We start from the raw sequence: 15,996 nt of genomic DNA on the forward strand, positions 1-15,996 counted from the left end.
AGGGGTGTATATATACTGTATGATGTGTGGGGTGTATATACTGTATATATGTGATGTGAGGGGTGTATATACTGTATATATGTGATGTGAGGGGTGTATATACTGTATATACATGATGTGAGGGGTGTATATACTGTATATATATATGATGTGAGGAGTGTATATACTGTATGATGTGTGGGGTGTATATATGTTATGTGAGGGGTGTATATATGTGATGTGTGGGGTGTATATACATGATGTGAGGGGTGTATATACTGTATATATGTGATGTGAGGGGTGTATATACTGTATATATATGATGTGAGGAGTGTATATAATGTATATATATATGATGTGAGGAGTGTATATACTGTATGATGTGTGGGGTGTATATACTGTATATATGTGGTGTGGGGTGTATATACTGTATATATGTGATGTGTGGGGTGTATATACTGTATATATGATGTGAGGGGTGTATATACTGTATATATGATGTGAGGGGTGTATATACTGTATATATGATGTGTGGGGTGTATATACTGTATATATATGATGTGAGGGGTGTATATACTGTATATATATGATGTGAGGGGTGTATATACTGTATATATGTGATGTGAGGGGTGTATATACTGTATATATGTGGTGTGGGGTGTATATACTGTATATATGTGATGTGTGGGGTGTATATACTGTATATATGATGTGAGGGGTGTATATACTGTATATATGATGTGAGAGGTGTATATACTGTATATATGATGTGAGGGGTGTATATACTGTATATATGATGTGAGGGGTGTATATACTGTATATATGATGTGAGGAGTGTATATACTGTATATATATGATGTGAGGGGTGTATATACTGTATATATGATGTGAGGGGTGTATATACTGTATATATGATGTGAGGAGTGTATATACTGTATATATGATGTGAGGGGTGTATATACTGTATATATGTGGTGTGGGGTGTATATACTGTATATATGTGATGTGTGGGGTGTATATACTGTATATATGATGTGAGGGGTGTATATACTGTATATATGATGTGAGGGGTGTATATACTGTATATATGATGTGTGGGGTGTATATACTGTATAAATGTGATGTGTGGGGTGTATATACTGTATAAATGTGATGTGTGGGGTATATACTGTATAAATGTGATGTGTGGGGTGTATATACTGTATATATGTGATGTGTGGGGTGTATACACTGTATATATGATGTGAGGGGTGTATATACTGTATATATGATGTGTGGGGTGTATATACTGTATATACATGATGTGAGGGGTGTATATACTGTATATATGTGGTGTGGGGTGTATGTACTGTATATATGTGATGTGAGGGGTGTATATATACTGTATGATGTGTGGGGTGTATATACTGTATATATATGATGTGAGGGGTGTATATACTGTATATATGTGATGTGTGGGGTGTATATACTGTATATACATGATGTGAGGGGTGTATATACTGTATATATGTGATGTGAGGGGTGTATATATACTGTATGATGTGTGGGGTGTATATACTGTATATATATGATGTGAGGGGTGTATATACTGTATATACATGATGTGAGGGGTGTATATACTGTATATATGTGATGTGAGGGGTGTATATATACTGTATGATGTGTGGGGTGTATATACTGTGTATATATATACATGATGTGAGGGGTGTATATACTGTATATATGTGATGTGTGGGGTGTATATACTGTATATACATGATGTGAGGGGTGTATATACTGTATATATGTGATGTGAGGGGTGTATATATACTGTATGATGTGTGGGGTGTATATACTGTATATATATGATGTGAGGGGTGTATATACTGTATATACATGATGTGAGGGGTGTATATACTGTATATATGTGATGTGAGGGGTGTATATATACTGTATGATGTGTGGGGTGTATATACTGTGTATATATATACATGATGTGAGGGGTGTATATACTGTATATATGTGATGTGAGGGGTGTATATATACTGTATGATGTGTGGGGTGTATATACTGTATATATATGATGTGAGGGGTGTATATACTGTATATATGTGATGTGTGGGGTGTATATACTGTATATACATGATGTGAGGGGTGTATATACTGTATATATGTGATGTGAGGGGTGTATATATACTGTATGATGTGTGGGGTGTATATACTGTATATATATGATGTGAGGGGTGTATATACTGTATATACATGATGTGAGGGGTGTATATACTGTATATATGTGATGTGAGGGGTGTATATATACTGTATGATGTGTGGGGTGTATATACTGTGTATATATATACATGATGTGAGGGGTGTATATACTGTATATATGTGATGTGAGGGGTGTATATACTGTATATATATGATGTGAGGAGTGTATATACTGTATATATATATGATGTGAGGAGTGTATATACTGTATGATGTGTGGGGTGTATATATACTGTATGATGTGTGGGGTGTATATACTGTATATATATGATGTGAGTTGTGTATATACTGTATATATATATATGATGTGAGGGGTGTATATACTGTATATACATGATGTGTGGGGTGTATATATACTGTATGATGTGTGGGGTGTATATACTGTATATACATGATGTGTGGGGTGTATATATACTGTATGATGTGAGGGGTGTATATACATGATGTGAGGGGTGTATATACTGTATATATGTGATGTGAGGGGTGTATATACTGTATATATATGATGTGAGGAGTGTATATAATGTATATATATATGATGTGAGGAGTGTATATACTGTATGATGTGTGGGGTGTATATACTGTATATATGTGGTGTGGGGTGTATATACTGTATATATGTGATGTGTGGGGTGTATATACTGTATATATGATGTGAGGGGTGTATATACTGTATATATGATGTGAGGGGTGTATATACTGTATATATGATGTGTGGGGTGTATATACTGTATATATATGATGTGAGGGGTGTATATACTGTATATATATGATGTGAGGGGTGTATATACTGTATATATGTGATGTGAGGGGTGTATATACTGTATATATGTGGTGTGGGGTGTATATACTGTATATATGTGATGTGTGGGGTGTATATACTGTATATATGATGTGAGGGGTGTATATACTGTATATATGATGTGAGAGGTGTATATACTGTATATATGATGTGAGGGGTGTATATACTGTATATATGATGTGAGGGGTGTATATACTGTATATATGATGTGAGGAGTGTATATACTGTATATATATGATGTGAGGGGTGTATATACTGTATATATGATGTGAGGGGTGTATATACTGTATATATGATGTGAGGAGTGTATATACTGTATATATGATGTGAGGGGTGTATATACTGTATATATGTGGTGTGGGGTGTATATACTGTATATATGTGATGTGTGGGGTGTATATACTGTATATATGATGTGAGGGGTGTATATACTGTATATATGATGTGAGGGGTGTATATACTGTATATATGATGTGTGGGGTGTATATACTGTATAAATGTGATGTGTGGGGTGTATATACTGTATAAATGTGATGTGTGGGGTATATACTGTATAAATGTGATGTGTGGGGTGTATATACTGTATATATGTGATGTGTGGGGTGTATACACTGTATATATGATGTGAGGGGTGTATATACTGTATATATGATGTGTGGGGTGTATATACTGTATATACATGATGTGAGGGGTGTATATACTGTATATATGTGGTGTGGGGTGTATGTACTGTATATATGTGATGTGAGGGGTGTATATATACTGTATGATGTGTGGGGTGTATATACTGTATATATATGATGTGAGGGGTGTATATACTGTATATATGTGATGTGTGGGGTGTATATACTGTATATACATGATGTGAGGGGTGTATATACTGTATATATGTGATGTGAGGGGTGTATATATACTGTATGATGTGTGGGGTGTATATACTGTATATATATGATGTGAGGGGTGTATATACTGTATATACATGATGTGAGGGGTGTATATACTGTATATATGTGATGTGAGGGGTGTATATATACTGTATGATGTGTGGGGTGTATATACTGTGTATATATATACATGATGTGAGGGGTGTATATACTGTATATATGTGATGTGTGGGGTGTATATACTGTATATACATGATGTGAGGGGTGTATATACTGTATATATGTGATGTGAGGGGTGTATATATACTGTATGATGTGTGGGGTGTATATACTGTATATATATGATGTGAGGGGTGTATATACATGATGTGAGGGGTGTATATACTGTATATATGTGATGTGAGGGGTGTATATATACTGTATGATGTGTGGGGTGTATATACTGTGTATATATATACATGATGTGAGGGGTGTATATACTGTATATATGTGATGTGAGGGGTGTATATATACTGTATGATGTGTGGGGTGTATATACTGTATATATATGATGTGAGGGGTGTATATACTGTATATATGTGATGTGTGGGGTGTATATACTGTATATACATGATGTGAGGGGTGTATATACTGTATATATGTGATGTGAGGGGTGTATATATACTGTATGATGTGTGGGGTGTATATACTGTATATATATGATGTGAGGGGTGTATATACTGTATATACATGATGTGAGGGGTGTATATACTGTATATATGTGATGTGAGGGGTGTATATATACTGTATGATGTGTGGGGTGTATATACTGTGTATATATATACATGATGTGAGGGGTGTATATACTGTATATATGTGATGTGAGGGGTGTATATACTGTATATATATGATGTGAGGAGTGTATATACTGTATATATATATGATGTGAGGAGTGTATATACTGTATGATGTGTGGGGTGTATATATACTGTATGATGTGTGGGGTGTATATACTGTATATATATGATGTGAGTTGTGTATATACTGTATATATATATATGATGTGAGGGGTGTATATACTGTATATACATGATGTGTGGGGTGTATATATACTGTATGATGTGTGGGGTGTATATACTGTATATACATGATGTGTGGGGTGTATATATACTGTATGATGTGAGGGGTGTATATACATGATGTGAGGGGTGTATATACTGTATATGTGATGTGAGGGGTGTATATACTGTATATACATGATGTGTGGGGTGTATATATACTGTATGATGTGTGGGGTGTATATACTGTATATATATGATGTGAGGGGTGTATATACTGTATATACATGATGTGAGGGTGTATATACTGTATATATATGATGTGAGGGGTGTATATACTGTATATATATGATGTGAGGGGTGTATATACTGTATATACATGATGTGAGGGGTGTATATACTGTATATATGATGTGAGGGGTGTATATACTGTATATACATGATGTGTGGGGTGTATATACTGTATATACATGATGTGTGGGGTGTATATACTGTATATACATGATGTGTGGGATGTATATACTGTATATATATGATGTGAGGGGTGTATATACTGTATATATATGATGTGAGGGGTGTATATACTGTATATATATGATGTGAGGGGTGTATATACTGTATATACATGATGTGAGGGGTGTATATATACTGTATGATGTGTGGGATGTATGGGGGTGACTCCTCCGTGTGCTGGGTGTGGGCTCGGGGCGGGCTCCGGGCACAGGTGGATATGTACGGGATCTCGGGTGGTGCGGCCGGTACACGGGTCACTCCCCGCCCTCACCCTTCTCCTTCAGGCCGGTGAGGATCCTCAGCTCCCGGTCCTCCGCCTCCTCCTCCTCCGGGCGGATCATGGTGACAGTGGGAAGATGCGGAATGCGGCTCCAGCGGCCCCGGAAGTGGGAGAGCGGGGGGCGGGACCTGCTGTCACCTACAGGAGCGCCCACCCCCACCTCACCTGCAGGGGCGCCCCCCTCACCTCACCTCCAGGGGCCCTAAGCACACAGGAGTCTCCCTCATACAGGGGCGCCCCCCTCACCTCACCTCCAGGGGCCCTAAGCACACAGGAGTCTCCCTCATACAGGGGCGCCCACCCTCACCTGCAGGGGCCCTATGCACCCAGGAGTCTCCCTCATACAGGGGCGTCCACCCTCACCTGCAGGGGCCCTAAGCACACAGGAGTCTCCCTCATACAGGGGCGCCCACCCTCACCTGCAGGGGCCCTATGCACCCAGGAGTCTCCCTCATACAGGGGCGTCCACCCTCACCTGCAGGGGCCCTATGCACCCAGGAGTCTCCCTCATACAGGGGCGTCCACCCTCACCTGCAGGGGCCCTATGCACCCAGGAGTCTCCCTCATACAGGGGCGTCCACCCTCACCTGCAGGGGCCCTAAGCACACAGGAGTCTCCCTCATACAGGGGCGTCCACCCTCACCTGCAGGGGCCCTATGCACCCAGGAGTCTCCCTCATACAGGGGCGTCCACCCTCACCTGCAGGGGCCCTAAGCACACAGGAGTCTCCCTCATACAGGGGCGTCCACCCTCACCTGCAGGGGCCCTAAGCACACAGGAGTCTCCCTCATACAGGGGCGCCCACCCTCACCTGCAGGGGCCCTATGCACCCAGGAGTCTCCCTCATACAGGGGCGTCCACCCTCACCTGCAGGGGCCCTATGCACCCAGGAGTCTCCCTCATACAGGGGCGTCCACCCTCACCTGCAGGGGCCCTATGCACCCAGGAGTCTCCCTCATACAGGGTGAGACTATGCACCTCTGCTGAGGTCTCCAGAAATCATGTACATTGCAGTAATTGGGGCTTGTAGTGTAAGGAGCCGCACAAAGTTTTACTTTGAGGTCTTATATTATCACAAACATTTTAATATAACTTGGTCTGAATTAACTATGTATGAGGCTCAGTTACTGAGGGCTTTGCGCCAGTTTTCTGTCAGACACGTTCTTTTAGGTGTAAACTTCCCGCACGGGTATTTAAGAAGTGTCCGTGCCGCTATTGTGTCACACGCGAACCCTTTTGTGGCACGGCTGCACTACACTCCCTGCGACACAAATTAGGGGGCGTTTTGGCACTCAGTTGGACCGAGCGTAGGTTTGTTCTTAAGTTGAATTTGTATGTAAGTCGGAACTGTATTTTTTATCATTATAACTCCAGACAAATTTTTTTTGGTCTCTGTGACAATTGGATTTTAAAAATGTTGGGTTGTCATAAGAACCAGGATTAACCATGAAGCTTCATTACAGACACCGGTGATAACTGTTACAGCTGATTATTGTAGCCTAGGACTAAAGTACAGAAAATTAGCAACATCCAGAGGTCCGTTTGTAACTAGGGGTCGTCTGTAAGTTGAGTGTTCTTAAGTAGGGGACCGCCTGTAAATGTGTCCTTATGAAGCACATTTACTTACCTGTCCGGAGGAGATCCCCGAAAGTGCATTGTCCGTGTATAATGCCCTGTGCAGCAATTCACTGAGATCGTGCACCCGAGATCCTGCATGTGTCACTTCCCCGCTCAGGTCCGCCGGAGTTCACCTTCTTCTTCCTGGTGCATGTAAGTGTGTTGTCTCGCGACACAATTTGAATCTTAAATCCCGCACTCAGTTGGATCTTCCGACGGCCACGCCACCCCCAATTTCTGTCGCATGGAAGCAGCACAGCTGCGCCACAATCCGATCACATGCAACACAATCCCAGTGCAAACCCCTGTTAAATACCAAATATCAAAGTTACACAAATGCCGAAAACTGGGAACAGTCCAACGAAAGTGCAATCCACAACCCTTAGTAAATAAGCCCCAATGTGTTAATTTGAGGTCTCAATGTTTCATATATTTTCTAGTATGTTCTGTATTGAAAAGCCTGGAATGAACATGTTTGTCAGGTCTCTTTGTGACCCAGATATTCTAGCAAGCCAGAGCTGCACTCACTATTCTGCTGCTGGCACACTCACTGTGTACACACACGACATTACTGATCCTGAGTTACATCCTGTATTATACTCCAGAGCTGCACTCACTATTCTGCTGCTGGTGCAGTCACTGTGTACATACATGGCATTACTTATCCTGTACTCATCCTGAGTTACATCCTGTATTATACTCCAGAGCTGCACTCACTATTCTGCTGCTGGTGCAGTCACTGTGTACATACATGACATTACTTATCCTGTACTGATCCTGAGTTACATCCTGTATTATACTCCAGAGCTGCACTCACTATTCTGCTGCTGGTGCAGTCACTGTGTACATACATGGCATTACTTATCCTGTACTGATCCTGAGTTACATCCTGTATTATACGCCAGGACTGCACTCACTATTCTGCTGCTGGTGCAGTCACTGTGTACATACATGACATTACTTATCCTGTACTGATCCTGAGTTACATCATGTATTATACTCCAGAGCTGCACTCACTATTCTGCTGCTGGTGCAGTCACTGTGTACATACATGACATTACTTATCCAGTACTGATCCTGAGTTACATCCTGTATTATACTCCAGAGCTGCACTCACTATTCTGCTGCTGGTGCAGTCACTGTGTACATACATGACATTACTTATCCTGTACTGATCCTGAGTTACATCCTGTATTATACCCCAGAGCTGCACTCACTATTCTGCTGCTGGTGCAGTCACTGTGTACATACATGACATTACTTATCCTGTACTGATCCTGAGTTACATCTTGTATTATACCCCAGAGCTGCACTCACTATTCTGCTGCTGGTGCAGTCACTGTGTACATACATGACATTACTTATCCTGTACTGATCCTGAGTTACATCCTGTATTATACCCCAGAGCTGCACTCACTATTCTGCTGCTGGTGCAGTCACTGTGTACATACATGATATTACTTATCTTGTACTGATCCTGAGTTACATCCTGTATTATACCCCAGAGCTGCACTCACTATTCTGCTGGTGGTGGAGTCACTGTGTACATACATGACATTACTTATCCTGTACTGATCCTGTGTTACATCCTGTATTATACCCCAGAGCTGCACTCACTATTCTGCTGGTGCAGTCACTGTGTACATACATGACATTACTTATCCTGTACTGATCCTGAGTTACATACTGCATTATACCCCAGAGCTGCACTCACTATTCTGCTGCTGGTGCAGTCACTGTGTACATACATGACATTACTTATCCTGTACTGATCCTGAGTTACATCCTGTATTATACTCCAGAGCTGCACTCACTATTCTGCTGCTGATGCAGTCACTGTGTACATACATGACATTACTTATCCTGTACTGATCCGGAGTTACATACTGCATTATACCCCAGAGCTGCACTCACTATTCTGCTGCTGGTGCAGTCACTGTGTACATACATGACATTACTTATCCTGTACTGATCCTGAGTTACATCCTGTATTATACTCCAGAGCTGTACTCACTATTCTGCTGGTGGTGCAGTCACTGTGTACATACATGACATTACTTATCCTGTACTGATACGGAGTTACATCCTGTATTATACCCCAGAGCTGCACTCACTATTCTGCTGCTGGTGCAGTCACTGTGTACATACATGACATTACTTATCCTGTACTGATCCTGAGTTACATCCTGTATTATACCCCAGAGCTGCACTCACTATTCTGCTGGTGCAGTCACTGTGTACATACATGACATTACTTATCCTGTACTGATCCTGAGTTACATCCTGTATTATACTCCAGAGCTGCACTCACTATTCTGCTGCTTGTGCAGTCACTGTGTACATACATGACATTACTTATCCTGTACTGATCCTGAGTTACATCTTGTATTATACCCCAGAGCTGCACTCACTATTCTGCTGGTGCAGTCACTGTGTACATACATGACATTACTTATCCTGTACTGATCCTGAGTTACATACTGCATTATACCCCAGAGCTGCACTCACTATTCTGCTGCTGGTGCAGTCACTGTGTACATACATGACATTACTTATCCTGTACTGATCCTGAGTTACATCCTGTATTATACTCCAGAGCTGCACTCACTATTCTGCTGCTGGTGCAGTCACTGTGTACATACATGACATTACTTATCCTGTACTGATCCTGAGTTACATCCTGTATTATACCCCAGAGCTGCACTCACTATTCTGCTGCTGGTGCAGTCACTGTGTACATACATGACATTACTCATCCTGTACTGATCCTGAGTTACATCCAGTATTATACTCCAGAGCTGCACTCACTATTCTGCTGCTGGTGCAGTCACTGTGTACATACATGACATTACTTATCCTGTACTGATCCTGAGTTACATCCTGTATTATACCCCAGAGCTGCACTCACTATTCTGCTGCTGGTGCAGTCACTGTGTACATACATGACATTACTTATCCTGTACTGATCCTGAGTTACATCCTGTATTATACCCCAGAGCTGCACTCACTATTCTGCTGCTGGTGCAGTCACTGTGTACATACATGACATTACTTATCCTTTACTGATCCCGAGTTACATCCTGTATTATACTCCAGAGCTGCACTCACTATTCTGCTGCTGGTGCAGTCACTGTGTACATACATGACATTACTTATCCTGTACTGATCCTGAGTTACACCCTGTATTATACTCCAGAGCTGCACTCACTATTCTGCTGCTGGTGCAGTCACTGTGTACATACATGACATTACTTATCCTGTACTGATCCTGAGTTACATCCTGTATTATACCTCAGAGCTGCACTCACTATTCTGCTGCTGGTGCAGTCACTGTGTACATACATGACATTACTTATCCTGTACTGATCCTGAGTTACATCCTGTATTATACCCCAGAGCTGCACTCACTATTCTGCTGCTGGTGCAGTCACTGTGTACATACATGACATTACTTATCCTGTACTGATCCTGAGTTACATCCTGTATTATCCCCCAGAGCTGCACTCACTATTCTACTTTTGGGAGCTTGTAGAAATACGGATACATCAGCCTGTATATTTCTGTTTACTGTGTTTGTTTTCTACCCCACCAGATCTTGACCTGGTAATATAGTGACCTCTCCCTCTGGGTCAATCATTTGGACATATGAAAGTCTAGTGATCTGTCCACCATGTCCTGACCATCTCCTATTGAGATCTGTGGTGAGGGCTCCGCTGAATTCCAGCTGAATGGACAGAGAAGGTGCAGTAGAGAAGACATCTAAGTCCACCCTACCACTGGACACCTTGCAGGTATGTACAGTCCCCGCACCATCACATGCCACCAGAACCATATGCCTCACACCCGTGGGTTATTAGGTTAGCCCCTTAACGACATAACTATTTTAAACCTCCTTGACATGGCCTATTTTTTTTAAATCTGCTCCGGCTCACTATAACTTTCGAACTCTAACATCTCCAGCTGATTTTGTCTGTTTTTTCGTGACACATTGCATTTTATGTTTTGTTTTTGTTTTGTTTGGCAAAATTCTCAATTCAAAATGTTCTACTTCTCTGACACAAAGCCATAACACCAAAATAAATTAATAACTAACATTTAACGATTCTCTGTTTCATGTCAACGTAGTTTTTTTATGTGTCCTCTTATGTTTGTAGGACGTTATGAGGCTTAGGACTTTAGATGCCATTTTTCACATTTTCATTCAAAATGCTAAATCATACTTTTACAGGACCTGCTCAGATTTCAAGTATATACTCGAGTATAAGCCTAGTTTTTCCAGCACAAAAAATTTGCTGAAAAACCCTAACTCAGCTTTTACTCGTGTCAAGAAAAAAAAAAAGTGTACTCACCTTCCGACGCCCCCCCCCCCCTCTTGCAGGTCCTCTTCTATACATCGATGCCCTAGCTCTGTGGGGCTGGCAGGCTATATACTACAGGGGGCTGGCAGGCTATATGCTAGAGGGACTGGTAGGCTATATGCTACAGGATCTGGCAGGCTATATGCTACAGGGACTGGCAGGCTATATACTAATGGGGCTGGCAGGCTATATGCTAGAGGGACTGGCAGGCTATATGCTAGAGGGGCTGGCAGGCTATATACTAATGGGGCTGGCAGGCTATATGCTAGAGGGACTGGTAGGCTATTTGCTACAGGGGCTGGCAGGCTATATACTATAGGGGGCTGGGCAGGCTATATACTACAGGGGCTGGCAGGCTATATGCTACAGGGGCTGGCAGGCTATATGCTACAGGGGCTGGCAGGCTATATGCTACAGGGGCTGGCAGGCTATATGCTACAGGGGCTGACAGGCTGTATACTAGAGGGGCTGGCAGGCTCTATACTACAGGGGGCTGAGCAGGCTCTATACTACAGGGGCTGGCAGGCTATATGCTAGAGGGGCTGGCAGGCTATATGCTAGAGGGGCTGGCAGGCTATATGCTAGAGGGGCTGGCAGGCTATATACTAGAGGGGCTGGCAGGCTATATGCTAGAGGGGCTGGCAGGCTATATGCTAGATGGGCTGGCAGGCTATATGCTAGAGGGGGCTGGCAGGCTATATACTAGAGGGGGCTGGCAGGCTATATACTAGAGGGGGCTGGCAGGCTATATACTAGAGCGGCTGGCAGGCTATATACTAGAGGGGCTGGCAGGCTATATGCTAGAGGGGCTGGCAGGCTATATGCTAGAGGGGCTGGCAGGCTATATGCTAGAGGGGCTGGCAGGCTATATACTAGAGGGGCTGGCAGGCTATATGCTAGAGGGGCTGGCAGGTTATATGCTAGAGGGGCTGGCAGGTTATATGCTAGAGGGGCTGGCAGGCTATATGCTAGAGGGGCTGGCAGGCTATATACTAGAGGGGCTGGCAGGCTATATGCTAGAGGGGCTGGCAGGCTATATACTAGAGGGGCTGGCAGGCTATATGCTAGAGGGGCTGGCAGGTTATATGCTAGAGGGGCTGGCAGGTTATATGCTAGAGGGGCTGGCAGGCTATATACTAGAGGGGCTGGCAGGCTATATGCTAGAGGGGCTGGCAGGCTATATGCTAGAGCGGCTGGCAGGCTATATGCTAGAGGGGCTGGCAGGTTATATGCTAGAGGGGCTGGCAGGTTATATGCTAGAGGGGCTGGCAGGTTATATGCTAGAGGGGCTGGCAGGCTATATGCTAGAGGGGCTGGCAGGTTATATGCTAGAGGGGCTGGCAGGCTATATGCTAGAGGGGCTGGCAGGCTATATACTAGAGGGGCTGGCAGGTTATATGCTAGAGGGGCTGGCAGGTTATATGCTAGAGGGGCTGGCAGGCTATATGCTAGAGGGGCTGGCAGGCTATATGCTAGAGGGGCTGGCAGGCTATATGCTAGAGGGGCTGGCAGGTTATATGCTAGAGGGGCTGGCAGGTTATATGCTAGAGGGGCTGGGCAGGCTATATACTAGAGGGGCTGGGCAGGCTATATACTACAGGGGCTGGCAGGCTATATGCTACAGGGGCTGGCAGGCTATATGCTACAGGGGCTGGCAGGCTATATGCTACAGGGGCTGGCAGGCTATATGCTACAGGGGCTGGCAGGCTATATGCTACAGGGGCTGGCAGGCTATATACTAGAGTGGCTGGCAGGCTATATACTAGAGTGGCTGGCAGGCTATATGCTAGAGTGGCTGGCAGGCTATATGCTAGAGGGACTGGCAGGCTATATGCTAGAGGGGGCTGGCAGGCTATATACTAGAGGGGGCTGGTAGGCTATATACTAGAGGGGGCTGGCAGGCTATATACTAGAGCGGCTGGCAGGCTATATACTAGAGGGGCTGGCAGGCTATATGCTAGAGGGGCTGGCAGGCTATATGCTAGAGGGGCTGGCAGGCTATATACTAGAGGGGCTGGCAGGCTATATGCTAGAGGGGCTGGCAGGCTATATGCTAGAGGGGCTGGCAGGTTATATGCTAGAGGGGCTGGCAGGCTATATGCTAGAGGGGCTGGCAGGTTATATGCTAGAGGGGCTGGCAGGTTATATGCTAGAGGGGCTGGCAGGCTATATGCTAGAGGGGCTGGCAGGTTATATGCTAGAGGGGCTGGCAGGCTATATGCTAGAGGGGCTGGCAGGCTATATGCTAGAGGGGCTGGCAGGTTATATGCTAGAGGGGCTGGCAGGTTATATGCTAGAGGGGCTGGCAGGCTATATGCTAGAGGGGCTGGCAGGTTATATGCTAGAGGGGCTGGCAGGTTATATGCTAGAGGGGCTGGCAGGTTATATGCTAGAGGGGCTGGCAGGTTATATGCTAGAGGGGCTGGCAGGCTATATACTAGAGGGGCTGGCAGGCTATATGCTAGAGGGGCTGGCAGGCTATATGCTAGAGGGGCTGGCAGGCTATATGCTAGAGGGGCTGGCAGGTTATATGCTAGAGGGGCTGGCAGGTTATATGCTAGAGGGGCTGGCAGGCTATATGCTAGAGGGGCTGGCAGGCTATATGCTAGAGGGGCTGGCAGGTTATATACTAGAGCGGCTGGCAGGCTATATACTAGAGGGGCTGGCAGGTTATATGCTAGAGGGGCTGGCAGGTTATATGCTAGAGGGGCTGGCAGGCTATATGCTAGAGGGGCTGGCAGGTTATATGCTAGAGGGGCTGGCAGGTTATATGCTAGAGGGGCTGGCAGGCTATATGCTAGAGGGGCTGGCAGGTTATATGCTAGAGGGGCTGGCAGGCTATATACTACAGGGGCTTTTATGAAGTTTCTTAATCCCTTAACCCCTTCGTGTCTATGCCATTTTAGACCTTTAGGACCAGGCCTGTGTCATTATAGGAGGTTATAACTTCGTGGCGCTTTAACTTAAACAGGGGATTTTGAGATTGTTTTACCATCACACATTGTACTTCAAAGTAATAGAAAAATTTTGATGCTATCTTTTGTGTTTAGTTATGAAAAAAATTGAAATTTGGCAAAAATTTCTTAAAATTATTCATTTTCAAAGTTCAAAATGTTCTGCTTTTCAGGCAGATAGTCATAGCACCCAAGTAACTTTATAACTAACATTTCCCGAATGTCTGCTTTATATCGGCACAGGGTTTTATGCATCCTCTCTCTTTTCTAGGTTGTTAGGAGGTTCAGAATTTCGGGTGCAATTTTTCTCATTTTTATGAAAATCGCCAAAACCCTTATTTAGAGGCACCTGCTCAGCTGTAACTGACTGTGAGAGGCCTAAACAGCAGTAAAACCCCATAAATCATGCCATTTTAGAAACTACACCCCTCAGTGTGTAAAAAATCAACTTTAAGAAGTGTGTTAACCCTTTAGATGCTTCACATGAGTTAAAACAATATGGAGGTGTAATTTACAAGCTGTCATTTTTTTTAGACAATGTATTAATTTTGGCCAAAAATTAAACCGTTACAAAGTATTAAATGACAAAAAACTCCACAAAGTTTGATACCCAATTTCTCCCGAGTATGAGGATGCCCCATATGTACCTGCTGTATGGGCGCACGGTATGAAGCTGCGCCATTCAGAGCAGATCTGCAATGTCACATTTTACAGGCTATAAAATGTTTATTTTTTTGTAATTTGGACATATAGGAGATTATTTTTTTTTTGTGGATGAGATCCACTTTTCAGGGACATCATTTACAGGGGGGCTCAATAGCCAATAATCAGATTTTATTAACTCTTTCTTGGTGGTGGTTAAAAAAATCATTAATTCTTGTTTATGGTTTTTAGCATTTTTTTCGTCGGTTGTTCACCATTCCATAAAAATAATGTATTATCTTTATTCTACGGGTCATCACGATTACGGCGATACTCCATTTATATGGCTTTTTTATGGTGAACTTGTTTTGCAGAATATAGAACTCATTTTGTGAGAAATCTGCTTGTTTTTGTATCGCCATGTAACAATGGGCAGAACGTTTATATATTTATTGTATACAGAGCTGGTTTATAGCTTAATTTTTGCGGGACAAGCTGTACTTATTCTTGGTATCATGTCGGGGTAAATGTTACTTTTTGATTACTTTTTATGCGCTTTTTATGAGGTCAGATGTGAAAATTTCACAATTTTTGCAAGTTTTTTTTTTTTTTTTCCACCGTACGGGGTCAGTGACGATTTTATTTTATTGTACGGTTGTAACGGACGTTGTGATGCCCAATAT

The 15,996-nt window shown here is 43.2% G+C and overlaps 1 protein-coding gene across 4 annotated transcripts in view; it reads right to left on the bottom strand.

The window, feature by feature from the left end:
• The window catches only part of SHTN1 (shootin 1), a 49,405-nt gene extending 43,469 nt beyond the window's left edge, over positions 1 to 5,936 (bottom strand). The window contains exon 1 of one of the 4 annotated variants that reach the window (XM_072129515.1): positions 5,734 to 5,936. In XM_072129515.1, the coding sequence (XP_071985616.1) occupies positions 5,734 to 5,803 (70 nt within the window). In that variant the 5' untranslated portion in view covers positions 5,804 to 5,936. The remainder of the gene's footprint in view (positions 1 to 5,733) is intronic. The other 3 variants (XM_072129517.1, XM_072129514.1, XM_072129516.1) reach the window with 3 other exon arrangements.
• Between the last annotated feature and the right edge of the window lie 10,060 nt (positions 5,937 to 15,996).

Source organism: Engystomops pustulosus, chromosome 11 (assembly GCF_040894005.1).
Source record: "Engystomops pustulosus chromosome 11, aEngPut4.maternal, whole genome shotgun sequence".
Lineage (NCBI taxonomy): Eukaryota > Metazoa > Chordata > Amphibia > Anura > Leptodactylidae > Engystomops > Engystomops pustulosus.